Raw genomic sequence first — 18644 nt, 5'->3', positions numbered from 1 at the left:
AAAGGTTAGTAGGAGGTCTGTGTTTTGGGAAGTATATTTCAGGTTTGTATGAAATGCAACTATTATTTGACAGGCACATGTGAAGTCTAAGTTAAACGGATATTGGCTGAGTGGGCAAGTGGGAAGATGAGTCAGAGGGTGACATCCTGGCTCCTCTGAAGTCAAAGGCAAAACTCCTGTTGACTTCAGTGGAGCCCAGATTTCACCTCAGGATCCTATTCAAAGTGCAAAGATCCATTTCTTTCTTAACATTATAGCTCAATCCTGTAGTTCACTGGCCATCTATTGCCATATTTGACAAGCGACTGCTGCTTAATTCAGTACCTCTGTATTCCAGTCTTTAAGGCAGCTTTCCAGGGGTTCTCTATGCTGTAGTGAGGAACATTCTTCACTAGTGCATTTGGATGCCAGACTTGAATGGGCATTAGGCAAATTGCTGTACAGAGCAGAGTGACAAAAATGCGATCACATCCTTACCTCCTACCAGCAGAGAAACTCAGGAGAGAAATTTTGCCATCCTTAAAGTTTTGTGAAGTAGGGACTCGGTGCTGTTTTACATTCTTTAACCCTCCCCCCCACCCCTCATACTTCTCAGTCATTAGGGTAAGTATTTGCTAGTGTGACTGGGTTAACATGATGCGTGGATATTCAGAGATAACAGTGATTTGGTACAGTGATGAGTTTCCTGAACAGTAAGTGTAACATTCAATTTCTTTTGTTACAGATGGAAGAGAAACGACGAAAGTACTCAATCAGCAGTGATAACTCAGACACCACTGACAGTAAGACCTTTAATTCTAGGCTTTGAACAAGATAACTGAGCGATTCACCTCCAGCAGGGAAAGCATTTGAATAATTACTTTGCAAGGAGTTGGGAAAGCTGCATTTACTGGGTAGTCTCAGTACAATAAATTGTGCACTGGGATCCATTTTCAAAAATACATTACTGATCTATGACGAGTTGGTATCAATTTAAATGTCTGGTTGTGGGCGTGTCTTATCTGATAAAAGTGTCCTCCTCCGGTGAGCAGTTTGGGTGAGAGAGAGAGAGACAGCGCTGCAAATTAGCGTTGATTGCAGAACTTCAAATAAAACAAAGCTCTTATTAGACAGGACATTGCAGACTGTCTTCTCACCTTTATTACACTCAGTGTGCATTTGGCTTCAGATGGAATCATGTTGATGGAAAGTAAAGTTCCTATTGGGAAACTATGTATTGAGCACTCCCTGTAGTCTCTGTGAAAATGGAACCCCTTGATTTCCCATCATGAGAGGTGGATTAGATTGGGGAAAAGGCATTAAGACCTCAGTTCAGCAAGGCATGTAAGATTATACTTAATTATAAGTGTGTTTCACTTCATTCCCTATTCAGCAACTCATTAAAGCACACGCTTAAGTATAAGCATGTGAGTAAGTGCTTTGCTGAATTGGGGCCTTAGGGTACAGCCTTGTGAATTGCAGAATGCCCTTCACTCCTACTGGCTTCAGTGCCATTGCCTGCTGCTGGAGAACTATAGTGTCCCAGAGACTCCATTGTAACCCTCAGCTGGTCTCTACAGATTTCTGTTGGTTTCAGACACAAGAACAAATAAGTAGGCCTGGGATTTATTGAGAGCGAGGCACCTTGCAGAATCAGGCTGTTCGAATGTTGAAGACGGGGAGACTCTCAGCCACTGACATTACAGTCATGGCCTGATGGTTCTTTTTCGAGCAGGATTTTGTCCTTATAGTGCGGGTTAGATGAGATAGATGGTGGTTGCAGTTCCCACAGCTGTAGCCAGAGTAAGTGACCTCCCTGACCATGGTGGGAATCCCAGGAGTCAGCACCAGTGGGGGAGATTGCAGTATTCAAAGGAATAATTAGGGCTATACACCACGGTGGCAGTAGGGTCCCTTTTTTTGTAGTCAATATTTTGTATTGATGCTGGGGGTTACTGTACAGTGAGCTTACTAAACCCAGTAGCGTTAACTAGGTTCCATGGGCTTCTTGGGATAAGGCATATATTTAATCATGGTTTTAAACAACACGGACTTATCTCTATTGGACTTTGGTATTTATGCAGCAGGTAATATCTCAGCTGTTGACAAATGCTCTCCCGCAGCGTAATTGTAAACAAAACTGTGACCTTTTTTATGCCTTTGCCAGAAAGAGATGGTTGCCTGGTGTATTATCTTTGTTCACATGGTTTTAATACCACATTGTAGTTTGCTTTGAGGCAAGTAAAGTGGGAATTATTGATTTGATCTCTTAGTGCAAACTCTGAGCCAGATCTTGTAACCCCTACTCATTGAGTAAGGTCTACCGGTATGAGTAATGACTGCTAATGTCTCTTTTCTTGTGTCCTAAAAATCAACAATCTGAGATTTAGCCAGTCATGTGGGAGAGTTGACTTCAAAGCCAGGGTTCCCCACCAAGGATGCCCTGGGAAGAGACAGCAGGGGCACCCGCTGATAGCAGCTGCCACAGGGAGGTATGTAGGTGAAGGCTTCCCTGAGACAGGATAGTGAGAATTTGCCAGTGGCAAGGACAAAAATTTGCTATTGATACAGCTTGTATTTTATTACATTCTTAACAAGTGACATATTATTCCGTGGAGATTTAGGACAGATATTCCTTGCACAGCAGAGTGTTGCTTTCTCATTGTTCTTGCACACTTTGATGTAACTCTAGACCTTACAGGATACAAATGATTGTGACCTTTGAACTAAGGGCTAAATCGTTTGCTGGTGTAAATCAACATCGCTCCATTGACTTCACTGACTTACACTGAGAGATTGAATTGGCTGATTGACACCAGCCTTAGATCTTTAAGCTTTTTTGAAAGCTTTGTGTTAGGCCATGTTTCTGCCAGCTTCTTGCATGGTTTGATTTTGTTGATATACAACGTAGACTTGTCCCTGCATGTGCCCATTCAGCCATTGGCTTAACCTGTCAACGGCATTTATTTCTTAGTAAACATAACTGACAGTTACCCTGGACCCAGATATAAAAGATGTATTTACAGTGGTACATAGAGGGGTGCTACTATAGCTAAGATTGAGTTGTCATTATTATTATTATTATTTTATTATTTGTTATTTTGTTATATTTAAATGTTTGTGTTGTTATTTATTACCCAATATGGACAAGATTTATTATTACTTTTCTTATGCTTGGTGCTGCACAAGACTCAAAATAAAGAGAGTCCTTTAAGAATAATGTAAAGACAGTTTTGCCACTGGAATGAGATGGGAATGTTGTGTTTATTTCCTCAATACAATGTGTAGTGTAACTTTTCACTAGGTGCAGCTGTGGGCTGATGGAGTGCATCTAAGCTTGAGCATTAAATACAGACAGCAGTGGAGTGGGATAGTTCAGTGGTTTGAGCACTGGCCTGTTAAACCCAGCGTTGTAAATTCAATCCCGGGGGGGGCTATTTAGGGATCTGGGGCAAACTCAGTACTTGGCCCTGCAGGTGAAGGCAGGGAACTGGGCTTGATGACCTTTCAAGGTCCCTTCCAGTTCTATGCGATAGGTATATCTCCATATATTGTTATTATTATTATTATTAAAAGATATGAGTTCTAATTCCGGCTCTTTCATGACAGGATTATCTGGACATCAGTTTTGTCAATACTTTCAGCCTTGGCAGCTGAAGTCTAAGTATAGATTTGGGTGTAACTTTAGGCACCCATGTTTGAACATTTTAGCCCTAAATTCTTATTTTGTCCCCTAAAAAATTATCTGATTTCGGATGTGCTGAGCCAAGATAGCTACAGTGTTCAGCCCTGCTGAAAATCAGGCCCCTCTTATTTAGTTGCATAAATAGGTGTTTGAGTCTCTAACTTTAGGCTCCTGAGTTTCAAAATACTGGTCTGAACTGCTGTGTGCCTCTGTTTCCCTGTCTCAAAAGGGGAATAATAATGCTTAACCACCTTAGTAAAGCACTTTGGGATCTACAGATGAAAAGTGCTAGAGAAGTATTCTGTTTTATCTCCGAGTCAGTCCAAATTCACTCCTACTCCACACAAACCTGATGCTCAGTGTCAGCTATTGGCTTCAGAAATGCCAGATAATGGAACTGAGACTGGACTGACGGGAAGTTAACCGCAGGTCATTTCTAGCTTCTTAATCTTTCTCTACTAGGTTTTTTTCGGTTTATTATTTTTGGTCTTTTGTGGTTTAAAGTGGACTTTGAGTTCTCATCAGGAGGCGATTGACAGCCCTGGAGCCTGCAAATCTCTGAGTATCTGCAGAGCAGGGGCAGCACAGACAACAGTAGTGCTAGTTTCCCTCATGCCTCCCCATTCCCATGCCTCCTCCCTCTACTGGGGATCACTGGAGAGGATGAGAAGGGAGTTCATTCACCATGGCCCATTCACTCTTTGGCCTCCCAGCTGAGGGTCCAGCAAGGGGGATGGAGGGACTGTTGTGACAGTGAGTCTTGTGACACATATGACAAAAAAGCTGGTCAGTTTCTTCCGCAGATAACTCTTACCTTGTGTCTCATTTAAGGTCATACAACATCAGTGTCAAGATGCTCCAAAATTCCAAATACAAAATCCAACTGGTCAAGACAGAAGGAGAAGAAGCCCTCTGAGGTTGGTTGTTTTTCTTGTTTCTAATCAGCCCGCGCTTCGGTAATTTCAGTGCTTGTCCAGGTGTAATGGAAACAATCATAGCAAAGGCTGACAGTAGGCAGAGGTGCTAGAGCCACCTGTCCCTCTCAGAAGCCCCATACCTCTGTCAGTATGCACTCAGCAACAGAGATGCATTGTGCTCTTCCACCTCCCCATTGGCCCTCTGGAGCTGTCACTCTCCATGGATCTCTCCCTGCGCACGTCTATTGAGAATCTTTCATAATGGCATGGAGTTATGGAGTGGGGCGTGGGTAGTTGGGAGGTAGCAGAATTGGAGAAGGAGCTGGATAGGACCATGTATATTACTTCCCTCAGGAACCCATAAAAGTAGAGTTTGCCTTGAGTGTATCAGCCAGAAAGCTATCCTGATAATGGCCTGCAAGCATCTCCAGTGCGTCAAGAGCCTGCTCTGCTGGGAGAGTCTCCCCCTGACTTCACTGTGAGTGGGATTGGGTTTTATTACAGTATTTGAATTTGCCTGATGGCTGAAGATTCCCAGTGATCAGCTGCCTGGCCAGTTAGCCTGATCCCTTGCAAAAAGAGGCGTATCTTGCAGAGGGAGGCATATCCATCAAGTATTTATATTCCTGTCATATAATTAGCTGCCCCTGTAGACCGTAGAATTTTGATGGAGTAAAGTTTGAATTAATTGGTCACATGGGTCATATATATTAGAAGTCTCTGAGGTCAGAGGGAGGTATCCTCAGTTTAGCATGGTGACTCCTCTCTTCTGGATAATTAGGGTGTACTGGGGACTGTTAAATAGGAGCCAATACAGTATTTAACCCAGAGGGGGAAATAAAGTTTCATTATTTTCCTTTTAGTTCCGCTGCGAGGCACCTGTGCATTAGGCTGAGGCAGTTGGCATATGGCCTTTTGCAGTGCCAGCCCCTTGCTCTACTAGCAGGGGATAAAAGGCACTGTCCACGTTGGGGCTGAAATGGTGCTAGCTGTATCACTTGCTGCTGGCAGGCTTTCAGCACAGTTTCTCTGAGCTGGTTGGAGAGGAGCTAGGTTGGTTTTTTTTCTGAGAACCATGCTGTGATTGTGTTATGATACCATCCTGTAGCATGGAGTGAAGCTGTGTCATGTTTTGCCTAGCATGGGCCTCAGACATAATTCCCATGGGCATAGAAACTATACTAGCAACAGCTGTGTTGTAGCAACAGCAGTGTTTAAAGCTAGTCATTGCTATCTTGGTTTCCTCTGTAGTGTGAACAGAATTTAAAAGCGGTACCAGTCTTCCTTTCCTTTGGACACGGGTCCAGATCCAGAGTTGAGTCGGAGTCTAGAAGGAGTCTGCGTTCGTGTGACTGACACCATCTTGCAATTGCCCCCTTGTATATGCTACTCCAACTTAGACTCTCTCTAGATTCCTTTAGACCTACTTAAGTACCATGTGTCTTACAGCCCCCAGCCTTCCGCAGCATCTCTAAATTTAACCCAGTGAGCGCTTGACCCTCTGTAACATCCTCAATTTGCATCAGGCTGGTAGATATTTGGGGGTGGTTCTCAAGGTCCTTCATTCACTTCCCAGACCAGATGCACTGCCCCCTCCTCACCAAGACAGATCTAAACAGATCAGTTGACATAAGTCTCTATAGCCTGAGTGCTTTAGGCCCTGGCTATCTGAGAGACAGGCTGTCTCCCCAAGAGTTGCTATGGCCCTTGAGGTCAGTGCAAGGACCCTTCAGATAATCCTAGATTTAAAGATCTGGGGGCTGTTGGCAGGGCAGTCTGAGAGGAGGGCTCTTCTCTTTGTGATTCATATTCCTGACAGTGCCTGAGTTTGTTGCTCTTTTAAAGCCATTGCAAGACATATCTCAACTCTCTTAGGCTTTCTTGGCTGGCAGATCAGGCTGGTAAAATAGGTTTTCTGTTCTGTATAGGGCCCTTGAAAGATAGGTGACTGGGGACAAAAAAACCCCCAAAGAAGCCACCAAACAAACCAAAAACAAAAAAGAGGAAACTTGCAGCATTGCCTCCTCTGTGGGCACAGTAGCCGCATCCTGTAGAGTAGCTGCTTCTGCCTAGTGTGACACATTTTAAAAGGCATCAGATTAGATATTTGTGAATTTCCAGCTTCTAGAAGGTCTAAGATCCACAGTCAACATTGGAACCCACTACCATAGCAATCGTTGAAATCACTCATCACAAACCGAAGGGGAAACACTTGGCCTTTTAGCATGACACTGCAAGGCTGGAAAGCTGTATCCAAATACAGTTCCCGTCTGAAGTGGCACGTGTCAGGAATTTTCCCTTTCCACTAGTAGGAAAGACACATTTATTATTGCTGCTCTTTAATATAAGTTGAAAAGGCTACATTTAATGGCCAGCTAGAAAGAATATGGTTATTCATGCTGAGCAGTAAGGAAAATAAACCAGTGTTTATCCAGTTACAAATGAATTAACTGGAGGTGGGCCTGAACCAAAACCCCAGGTTCAAGCACCCCTGGGCTCTGAGGAAGTTCATAGCAGCTGGAATCAAACCCAGCTCTGAGCACCACTGCACTTTGGGAAAATTCAGATCTGGACCCATATCCAACTCTGCAGCTCAGGCTCATCGGTTAATACAGATGTATTGTGGCAGCTTTTGTCCCAAAAGATCCCATGCTGCTTCGTGAACTGCCATACACAGGAGTCCGTTCTCAAACCAGGGAAATGTAGTCGGCTCTGGACTGGAGCAATGTTTAACAGTGCTTTGCAGCACTACCCAACTATTCAGACAGAAAGTGAAGAAACATGTCATATCTAAACTGAAACTGCAGGGGGGATTTTGGGAGGCAGAGTGTAAGCACCCAAGTTGGAAGTTGGCCACTTGACACTTGAGCTAACAACTCATCTTTTACAAAAAGTGTCATGGGAACTTTAACAGCCATTAGTGGTGAAGATCTCAGCTATACATTTCTTATCCAGCATCTCCGGTAGCCAGTCCACATCCTCCTGGGGCACTTATTCTATATGGATTCTGACCCAGCATTAATCTGAATAGCTTGGCAGATCTATCATGATCACAGTGCAGGGTAGTGTTTGTGGAGGTCTGTGTGCTGAGTGTTTGTTTCCAGGATATTAGGCACAGGCTGGGACCAGCCGTCGTATGATCTAGTACAGTACATGCCCTGTGTATGTGAGGGGTTTGGAAATGTAAAAAAAAACAACTCAAAACCATCTCACACAGTGCACTGAGGTGCTGTATTCTCTAAGACTGCATTAAATATAGGAGAGGTTTTCAGGAAAAGGGAAGCACGGAAGGGAGTTAGCAAAAGTGTGATGAGGTTGCAGACCCCCCACTCCTGAGCAGTCCAGTCCATTGTGGGGAGGCAGGTGTAGCCATTTCCTAATCCAATCCCAGATCCAGATTTAGTTAACAGCCCTGATCTTTATAATGAGCTGAACCAAAACCTCAGTCACCGACAGGCCTGAACTATGGTGTTTGCAATCTGGCCATGGATAGTTTGAGCCATCTCTTGCTGTTAACCTGTGTGGCTTTGGGGGGAACCCCTGCTGTTGAGCAAACTACTGTGAAGAGATCCTGGAAACCAGTGATTTCATGTACCTGGCTAATCTCAAACCTCTTTCAACATCCCTCTGGAAGCTGTGTTCCTGCTCTGCTGTGACTAGGTTGGGGCTGAGGTGCCATCTGCATTCCCTATGACAACAAAGGCATTAGTGTTGCATAGTTATTAGCTAGGTCAGGGTGATGTTTATTATGAAAGACTCTGTGACAAGGGATTAGCCGTACGCATCATAAACCCAACGCAAGGCAACTGGAAAAACAAGCTTCTTAGCATGGAAAAGTACTGAGCTGTTTGTAAACATCCGTGGTGCAGGCTATTGCCAGGGAGAACACTGGTATTTATCAGTGCACGTTGCAGAGTCCTGACAGGGCTCTTCTTTGACGTGATACAGACCCTGGGCCTGATTCTCCAGCCACCTGCACCTTGTATAGCCATTTACACAAAGGCAAAAGTAAGAGCCACCTTCCTCAGCAGAGCAGCTCAGCAGCCGCTCCCAGTGAACTGAAGTAGCCCTGCACTCTGGTAAGGGTAAGATTGAGCAGATCCATGGGGCAGCCCCTCCCTTGGCCAGCTCATGGCCCTCCCACTGCTTGCTGCTATGTGTGAGCTGCTGTGTAAACTGGATTTCATGCTGTGGGTGAGCACTCCACTCATTTCCAGCCCTTGTGCTTAGACAGCAGAGGCACATCGGTTCATTTGTCTGCAGAGCCCTGCATTCGCAGTGTCATTAGTATCCTCTTGCCTTGCTCTGTTAAGATTTTTATTACCTTGATTAGAGCTTGGACTTCCTTGAACCCAACACCAGCTTGAGATAAAGCCAAGTCCTGAGTATGATTTGTGGGTCCCCAAACCTGCAGAGGGCCTCCAAAAGCTGGGGCCCACTAGAGAATGTGGAGATTTATCCCTCTGCTCTTGCTGCTGCAGGAACTGGGTGTGCAGGGGATACCTATTGAATGTAGTAGAAAGTTCTCTCTCACTCTGGAGTGGGAGCTGAAATGGGCCTGGACCACTTGTCTTCAAGCAGCTGCATTTGCTATGTGTGCGTGAAGCCTTATCCCGTGTTGCCTTCCGCTGATGGGTCTGTGGGCCGTTGTCAGGTGGGTTTAGTTACTGGGAATGCCATGCTGTAAGAGAGGCATCTACGAAACCTACCCAGCCAAGCAAGCATGGTCATATTTGCTGAGCCTCGTTTGGAACCGCAGAGGCCTCACTGAGAAGTTTTTAAATTGAATCCAATGTCTTTGTCAATCTTCCCAAACCAGTGTGGTTACAACAAATTAATGCCATTGTCTTTTGATTTGCTGAGAATGGCAAAACAAAGATGCCTCCTGTTCCCACTTTAATTTCTGTTGTTCAATGAACCACTGGCATCCAACAGTTTGAAGAGAAATGAGGCTAGATTAAGGGATACCAGATTGGCTTCCAGACAAACAGATTAAGTCTCTTTTTTTACTAACAGACAGATAATATTAGTGCTTATAGATACACAATAGGCATTGCTACCTTTCTTAGCGCTGCTGCTGCTGCTAAATATTGCCGCCTCATCTCAATTCGGAGTGAACTAGAAAAATGTGACATAATGCAATCGGATAAGAAGGGCGCTGGCTAGAGCAGTGAAGGCGGAAGTGAAGCTGAAATGGACAAGTAAGGGCACTAACTGTCTTTCTGCTGGCTGGATGCTGATGCAAGGAGAATGTGTACAATGGAAAAGCGTCCTTAGAATTTTCATTGCTGAAATCACAACGTTGTTTTCTCTTTTTCCAAAAGCATTTGTGAATTATGTGCTTGTGAAAGTGAGGAGCCAAGAGCACTGGCTAGAGCCCAGTATAAAATCCTGCAGAACACAATAGGTTAGACTGGATGACTTAACTGGTCATGTTTGGTTTTACTGTGTATGAAAACCTCCCCGATGCTACTCCATCAGTCCCTTCCTGGGATGCCCTTGCTAGCCTGTTCCTTGGTTCTCACATGCTCGTGACATGCTGCAACCATGTTTTTTCATCCTCAGCTCCCCATTTATTTCTGCTGATGGTCTTCACCCCTCACCTGCAATATGCTGCTTTTCCAGGGCTGAGCCCCCCACAGCTCTGCCAGTGTGCCTCAGTTCTAACCTACAGCACCCTGTTAAACGACCTCTTGTATCTGCCCATGGATGGATTGTGAAGCACTTATACACACATGCATACATGCCTGCCCTCAAGTGAGATGAATCAGACTTCCAAAGGATGACGTATTTGTCACTAAATTAGAAGAAGATTGTCAGTAAACTTTGCATTTGGGAAGCCATTGCTCTCTGTGCATTGGCTGTTGCTGTGTCCTATGTAACATCAGTCAAGACGGCAGACAGAACAGAATGTTGTACCCAACACCCAAAAGAAAACCTGATAGATTAGTTTCCAAAACCAAAAAGCATCCCGCTGTCCTTCATGCTGTGAACCATTGCTCCACAACCACAGAAGAAATTATGGCCATCATTCATAGTGAGGTACATACAGCCAAATGGAATATGTGAACTGTAGAGAAACTGCACAGTAAATCTTCGTTACTGTGGTGGATAGAAAGGCATCAATGAAAAGTTCCAAATTATTAGGTCTACAAAGGGGAAGAGAGTCAAATGTGAGATTTCAAAAGTAGATAATAGCCCTTACATTTCCACCTGTACTATACCCTGTCTCACTAGCTGCGGTATTATGTTTTGTTACATACACTTGATTTTGAATGATGGTTATAATTTCCCTTGTGTTTCCTGGCAGTGCTTTGCAGCACAAAGGACGTTAGAGTGGCTTTGATGTATTTTTGCTAAAACTTTTTATGACAAAAAAAGTTTCTCTTTATGAGCCAGGTATGAGTGTTGGGCACTATTGCTTTCTACTGTGAGTTCTGGAGCAGTGGCTTACAGTATCCTAAAGATTTCTCTTAGGGATCATCAGTCTGCCCTTGGTTATGGGAACTGAAGGCAGTGGGGTCACATGATGTAACCGAAAGGGGAGGATTTGGAATACAATCCCCACTCAAGCAAAACTCCTGTTGAGCAGGACTTCAGGATTTGGCCTGATGGGAGTCACTTTATGTTTTATTGAGTGAATTGTATGTTTCTTGTGTGTTCTGCTCTCACCCTGGCTGATTTATGGACAGGACATTTGTCACAAAGCTGGATCTCTGCATTAGAATGAGAGCTGGCAAAGAAAGGAAACAATAAATGTATTTCAATGTGAGCCCAATCCTGAACCCAATGGAAGTCTTGCCATTGACTACAGCAGGTGCAAGATCATTCCCATAGGCATTAGTCACAGATTATTACTTGGAGAGGCACATTGAAAGCGAAGAGTTTACAGAGTTTGTCGAAAGTGATTCCCAAATGCTGGGAATCCAAATACTGATATTGGTGGTTCAGGTGACTGGAATTCCAGCATATCTTTCTGTACTAGAGGGCCCAGTCCTGTGAGATCCTGAGATCTTCCTTTGAGGTCACTCAGTGGATAGTTTTTACAGAGAAAGGCTCTCAGAATGTGGCCCATAGCGATGCATCTCCATATAACTGCATTTTAGTTCCCCATGGACTTCAGGCTGCTACAATCCTAATCGGGTGCAAGTCTCTTTCTAAGAGACTAGAGCTGGGGAAAGAAGTGCTCTATTTGCACTTGCTGATTACCAATAACAGTGGGGGAAAATAGATAACACGTAACTTTGGGGCTATTAAATAATAAACATCATAAGATGGTAGACATTAGAGATGGAATAGACCTACTGATACTGTGCATCCTTCTAGGATGTGTTTGATTAGACACGCTCTAGTCTCACACAGCACCGCATAAGGCAATGTGCATTCACACAGCGCAGAGTTCTTACAAAATAGTCCCTGGAATCACTGTCGTTTTAAAAGCTAATTAAAACCCGTGCCAGACGTGTGTTTCTTTAGTTTAGATTTAAAGACCAAAACAGATTCAGCCCCTTGGATTTCAGCCAGAAACTGATTTCACACAAGTGGAGACTACTTAATAAAAGGATCTGGATCCAATATTTTAAATTGAAATTTGAGACTAAGCAGATAATTGGCAGCTTCAGCCCTACCATGCAGTTGTTTTAAAAGCATGGCCTTTGACTAAGAATTTAAAGCAGGAGCTGAATGTGAGCGAGGCTGGTTTGGCCACTCTATTAAAGAGTTTTGTAAGTGAGAAAAGATCCTTGAAATCGATACAGAAATTTTGCAGAAAGCTAGTGAAGAGACTTGAAAATGAGGCTGCTAGGCAGAGAAAAATGTGAAGTGGTAAGAAATGGAGCAGAAGTGTTTTGTATTAACTGAACCCTATGAAAGGCAGCACATTCTGGGAATCCTACAAGTATTGAATCGGACCAGTCAAGTGTAGATGTGACAAAACCATCATCCCCAAGTCTTTCTTGTTTCTCCGTGTTTCAAAGGTGATAAAAGAAAGTCCCAGAGGCAGTGAGACAGTGGCTTGTCAAAGGATAATCAGAGGCCAGTGTGACACCGAAGAACTCTATGTTTGAAATGGGTGTTGTAAGAGCTCAGTGGAACTTGTTTCCAGTGAACTCAGATGTAAAGAAATCCCATTTGTAGTGAAATGGAACAAAAGGCCCAGATCGTTACAATGCATCACAGTGCACACACTGCAGTTCTGCTTGTAGTGAATCTGTGCTTACAGTAATAATTGTTTGCACCCATCACAGGCTGTTCAAGTGCTTTACCTTGTGTTGGTCCAGATTCTCAGCATGTGTTTCATTAACGTCCACAGTTCTTTGCTGATCTATACCAGCTTAACAACTGGCACAGTGAACGCAGGCTATGACATAAGGAAGCATTGTTACCTCCTTATGACAGAGGAGGAAACCGAGGCACTGAGAGATTAAGTGACTCATCCTAAAATGCACTAGAAGCCTGTGGCAGAGTCAGGGATGGAACCTGAGGTCACCTGGACCGGTCTAAACTACGTTGGAGTGAAGTGAAAAAATATTTCCTTGTAAGAGGTGGTGTTAATTTGCTGAAGAGGAAGTGTTACTGGTACATGCTTGAGGGCTAAATCAGTAAGACAAATAGGCCTCAACCCAGCATCTCTAGCTGGAGGGGATTGAGTTAACCTTAGTCCATCGGCCTACCTATGTTCAGGTTACTAACCAGCTAGGCCCTCTTGGCCTGCAACCCTTTTCTGGAGTCGGCCTCTCGTCATCAGATGGGGAAGGGTCTCTCCTCTTGGGTCAAGGTCCTCACAAAGGTTAAACCACGACCACCCTTCCTCGAAACAGCATATAATTCCTCTGATCTGGGGCTTCTGCTGCTACCTGGTGAAGTCCTTCCGTGAGGGCCAAGTTCTGCTGAGACTTGGCACTCATAGTGCCTTCCTTTTGGAGCCTCTGCCACCTAGGAGCACACTTCCTTGATTTCCTTTCCTGATGAGTCCCCTTCCCTTAGAAGCCTTTGCTTTCTGTGTTCTGGGGGCTGTTCCTCTCTTCAGGCGCCTCTGTTCTATAGCCCCATCCCACTGCGAATAGCTTCCTTTTATTGTGTCTGGATGCTTCCCTGCCCACCTAATTGTCTCTCAGTTATTCAGTAAGTTAATTAGTCCCAGCAAACTTGAGTTGCCTCATTGCCCCTTGTGAAGCCTATCCGAGGTATGCTGAGCCTTCCTGACACCTTCAGAGGGCCAGCTACCCTCTGACAAGTGAGTTCCTCAAATAATAACACTTGTTATTTGTTATTTGTTTATGATGACACCAGTGGCGTGCTAGGTGCTTTCCACATTCATAGACCCCAAGACTAGTCATCATGAATGCAGTCAGTTTGGGCTGTGACGGGTTGAGGGCATAGCTGAGTATGATAGATCTGGCTGAAAACCCTGGCCATGCTAATTAAAAGTGGATCGCTAAGACAACTTGCAGACACTAGAGAGAACAGGATTTGCAGTGGAGCCAGGAAGCACAGCACAAACTGCATGGAGCATGTGTGCTGCTGCTACTCATGGGTCCCTCCCATGGTGAGAACTGAACCTGTGAGAGTGTCCCTTCATATGAGAAGTCTGTGGTTGATAGTGTCTGATATTGTCAAAATATCTGGAAGAAGATACACGAGAAAGTGAATCTAATTATGCATCTCGTGAGAAGTCATTTAAGTCTGTGATGCCATAATGAATTGGCCTGAAGTAACATCCCATGTAGAGTTCAGTGGTATTGCAGTTATGATCAAATACCTTCCGTAAGTTCCTGGCAGGGCAGGAGGCAGGATCCCTGACTCAATGGGTCAATAGTCTGGTCTGGTTTGACAAAGCCAGAGTTCTTCCCTGGATAGAAGTTGTTAGGACTAGTCAGTAATTAGACCTGGTGGGCCAAATCCATCTGTGATGTGACTCCACTGATGTCAGTGCATTTCCACTGTGGATTCACCCAGCTCCTCATCTAACAGCTGAGAGAATGTTTTCAAGGAAACGCCCATTGAGCAGGTGCGGTAGCAGCTCCGGAACGCGATTGAGCTTGCTGTTTGCCCTTTTTAAATGGCTGGACAGGGACAAGAGTGGGGAGAGTCTGTGAGCATGTGTCTGCAGAGCTCTCTTTGTAGAGTGGTTAATTTTTTAGATGCTCATTCAAGCCAAGAAACTTCCCATGCATGCCAAATTTGAGGATTGTTGTCTTTTTCAGCGTGTAACCTGCTCTAAGGTGGAGCCAATGGGACATCTCTTTAAAGTGGTCATTACAGGCCTGGGACTAGATTTGAACTTAGAGCTGAAAGGCTCCAAGCCTTGAGCTTCCTAGTATCCATAGCTTTAATTCACAGGTATAAGGAATAAGGAGAGAACATTAACTGCTGTGAGGAAACCAAGAGGTATCTTTTACCAGACAATCCCATCTGACTCTTTATCTTTTGTGATTCAAATCCAGGCAAACAGGCTTGAAGAAAATTAGCACTCTTGTTGAAACAAAGAGTTGAGAAGCCGGAAAATGAGGGTGCTTTACTCATTCAAGCAGAGCTCAGGGTCCGCGTCAGGTGCTCCAGTAAGTGTATGAAGGTTGGGAAATGGGATCCAGCTCTGAAATCAACACAATAAGAAATCTTTCAGTCATAGGAAGACATGACATGAGAAAAGGAACCTGTGTGAAACCAGCAGGTGACATTAAACCATCATGCTGTTCACAAATGTTTTTCTGCACCTGGCAAAATGCCTTTCCAAGGCTACGCCACGTTTGGCAATGCATCGCCATTGAGTTGACAATACTCAGCACCAACCGTTCAGAGGAATGCTACTGGAACTATGTTCCAGGTCAGCAAGGAAGGATTTAAAAGAAGTATATTTTTCAGACTGCTGACAGATTTACCTCCCTTTTTATATTTCCTATGGCAACATTTTAAATGTCCTTTTATTTTTCCTTTCCCTCGTGTCCTACTATGAGACACTCTTCATCTCTTGCGCCAGGGTTAGCAAACTGTTTGAAATTGGCGTTGGGAGTGTTTTTGTGTGTGTGCTTTTCTGAGCAGTGCATTCTCTGGTGCTTTGAAGTCTCACAGACACAGATTCCTAACTTTTATTTCCTCCAGCTCAGAAGTAAAGAAGGGGCAAAGTGACTGGAGAGACATTGGGGGATTTACTAATTCTTTCTCCCTCTTTAATGGTGGTCCAGGAGTACACCAAAGGTTGGCCCACTAGATATTTATCTGACTGAGGATGGATCATTTGATGCTGCTCTGTCCTCCAACACCTGAGCTGTGGACAGAGTCAGGCACCTCAGAGAAGTTGTTTTGAAACGTGAACCACATTTGTGCTTCCTTTTCCTTATTGCTCTTCATGCTCTGCTGGAACACCTCTAAGATACTTGAGTAAGTTGAGTTAAAATGTGAATACTTCATTTTTGACTGTCCAACCTGTTTAACACTAGCAGAGCAATACATGATCAGCTTTTTAGCATTGTCGTTCTGAAACATGGGGGAATAACCTTTAATCAGCTACTGGAGCCAGAGCATACATTGTAGATCTCAAGGCCTACACTGCACTGGAAATGTGGCAGAGAGGCCAATAGAACATTTCTTGATGTAGCAAGACAATGGAGATTGACTGAATTCATATATGGTGGGAAAACACCAAGTGAAAGAGATATATATATCAAAGGGCCAGCACCTTGTCTACATATGTGATGCCAGCGCACCAGGGAGTGAAGCAGGGACCTCCAGGGCTAAAAGCACCTGCTGCTACAACTTGAGCTAAATAGTCAAGGCTCCCATGCTGGGGCTGTAACAGACTCACAGCCTTTAGGAGTGAGTGCAGAGCAGGAACCCTGTAATATGCCAATCATTGCATTATATGTGCACCACATAAGCTCTGTTTTGAAGACTTCCAGGACATGTGCTGGCCTTCTGTAAAGAGGTGAATTTTACCCCACTGTGTTTTTAAAATCAGCGTGCAGAGAAGATGCTTTGGGGATTGAGTCATAGCTCATGGGTGGTGGAGAGAGGCGTGAAGAATAGTGTGACCTGATGACTAATGTTTTCCTGTTTTGCATCTTTCTTTAAAGTGAATTTAGTGCTGGTCAGTAGTTGCTGGGCTGGTAGCTCTGGAGACTGAAATCCTTGGAAGAAGGAAGGTGATGGGTCAGACTGGCAGAGACCCTGGGGAGTTTTCACCTTAATCTGCAGCTTGGGGCATGGGTCACTTGCTGGTTTGAATTAAATGGTGGGTCCTGTGTAACTTGAAATCTTTAAATCAAAATTTGAGGACTTCAGTAACTCAGCCAGAGTTTAAGAGTCTATAACAGGAGTGGGTGGGCGAGGTTCTGTGGCCTGTGATGTGCTGGAGGGCTGATTAGATGATCACAATCGTCCCTTCTGGCATTAAAGTCTATATATGAGTCTATGAGTGTGGGTAAAGGCAGTGACAGTTTCCCTGTGCTGCCCCACAATGTGCCCCAATCCTGACCTGCAGGGATCACCGCTCAGGGATGAGAGTCCCCAAGGCCCATTCAGTCCTGAGCCTTCCTGTGGCGGTTGCCAAGATAAGTTTGGTTCATGTAGTTTGACGAAAACAGCCATGACGTTATCTGGCTTCTGGGCCTTTAAGATCGTGAGATGTTCGTTGCAGCTGGAGTGGAGCCTAAATGTAGGAATAGACTGGACAGGCAGCAGGGCTGGCTCCAGGCCACAGCGCATCAAGCGTGTGCTTAGGGCAGCACGCCGCGGGGTGTGCTCTGCCGGTTGCCCGGAGGGCGGCAGGCAGCTCCGGTGGACCTCCCACAGGCTTCCCTGCGGAGGGTCCGCTGGTCCCGTGGCTCTGGTGGAGCATCCACAGACACGCCTGCGGTAGGTCCACCGGAGCCACGGGACCACTGGACTCCCCGCAGGAAGCCTGCGGGAGGCCCACCGGAGCCGCAGGACCGGTGAGCGGCAGAGCGCCCCCCCGCGGCGTGCTGCCGTGCTTGGAGCGGCAAAATTGCTAGAGCCGGCCCTGATAGGCAGGATGCAATTCACCCCAATGCAGAAGGTGAACACCAGGACTGTGCACCGGCTAAGCCCCATGTCTGAAGTGAGGCATAGGCCCAGGTATGTGCTAGCACTCAGCACAAATGTGAATTTCACCTGCTTTGCTTGGTCCATTCATTGCCATTTTCTTGTTGTTTTTTCTTTTCTTTTCCATCTGATTAGTCATTTTGCTTTGGCATGGAAGTGTGATCATTTTACTGGGTATCAGGAGCCATAACAAAAGATTCCAGTTTTGCTAATGTGGTGTTGTAATGCCTGTCACTAATGTGCATCCCCCTGACTTCCTTTTGATTCTATGTTTATTCTTCAGATCTGTTTAAAATGTTCTCTACTACTTTCCCGAATAGGCGGCAAATAAGAGTGTTGCAAATGGCATATTGAAAGCACAGGATGATTTGATTCTGTCTGTGTCTCTCAGGATCACAGAGCCATGGCAATGCCATACATTTTCATTGGGCTGATATTTAATGATGATATTTATCATGTTAAAGCAAATGTCTAGGCAGGGCCAATAATGCAGGGGGAAAAAAAGCCAACGGGAAAAAGAAAGATGCCTGCCTGCTGTAGCACTGCTGAAGAGTCCCAGCCCGAGCTCCGAGAGGCGGTGGAGCCTGTGTATCTCTTGGCACAGCTTCTTTTGGAGTAAGAACGTTGATCCAGGTATACAAGCTTTATGCTAGAGGAGGGAGGCATCTGGGGCTCTTTTCTGGGAGAGGTATAGCATTTAGAGCTGGTTACAAGGGAGCAGCTAGGCGGAGGGGCACATGCCTTTCAGCACCTTCTGTGGTCCAGGTGTACCCACCAGACACTGAATGTAGGTATCAAAGAACAGAAAGTCAGGACTAGGAGAAATCAGGTCATGAGTTACCTCTTCCTCTGCTCCTTTTGTTATAGGGAGTTAGAAGAACTGGTAAGGAAGTGTTTCCTGCTTCTCCAGATGCACTGATGGAGATGGAGGGGAAGGGGGGGTCCGCCTAGGAGTTGCTGAGCTTGCAGGGGACATGGGGCCGCCAAAAGTGTTTGGCCTCAAG

At 45.0% G+C, this 18644-nt stretch overlaps 1 protein-coding gene across 10 annotated transcripts in view; it reads left to right on the top strand.

Moving 5' to 3' along the window:
* Positions 1–18644, top strand: part of JADE2 (jade family PHD finger 2) — a 138271-nt gene that overhangs the window by 12710 nt on the left and 106917 nt on the right. For 7 of the 10 annotated variants that reach the window (XM_050962593.1, XM_050962600.1, XM_050962595.1 and 4 more), the window contains 2 exons: positions 725–782; positions 4496–4581. In XM_050962593.1, coding sequence (XP_050818550.1) covers positions 725–782; positions 4496–4581 — 144 coding nt within the window. Of the gene's footprint in view, positions 1–724; positions 783–2363; positions 2472–4495; positions 4582–18644 lie in introns of those variants that run through there. The other 3 variants (XM_050962597.1, XM_050962599.1, XM_050962598.1) reach the window with 1 other exon arrangement.

This window comes from Gopherus flavomarginatus, chromosome 7 (genome assembly GCF_025201925.1).
Source record: "Gopherus flavomarginatus isolate rGopFla2 chromosome 7, rGopFla2.mat.asm, whole genome shotgun sequence".
Classification (NCBI taxonomy): domain Eukaryota; kingdom Metazoa; phylum Chordata; order Testudines; family Testudinidae; genus Gopherus; species Gopherus flavomarginatus.
The sequence above is the reverse complement of the archived record's forward strand: the minus strand, read 5'-3'. Positions and strand labels throughout refer to the sequence as shown.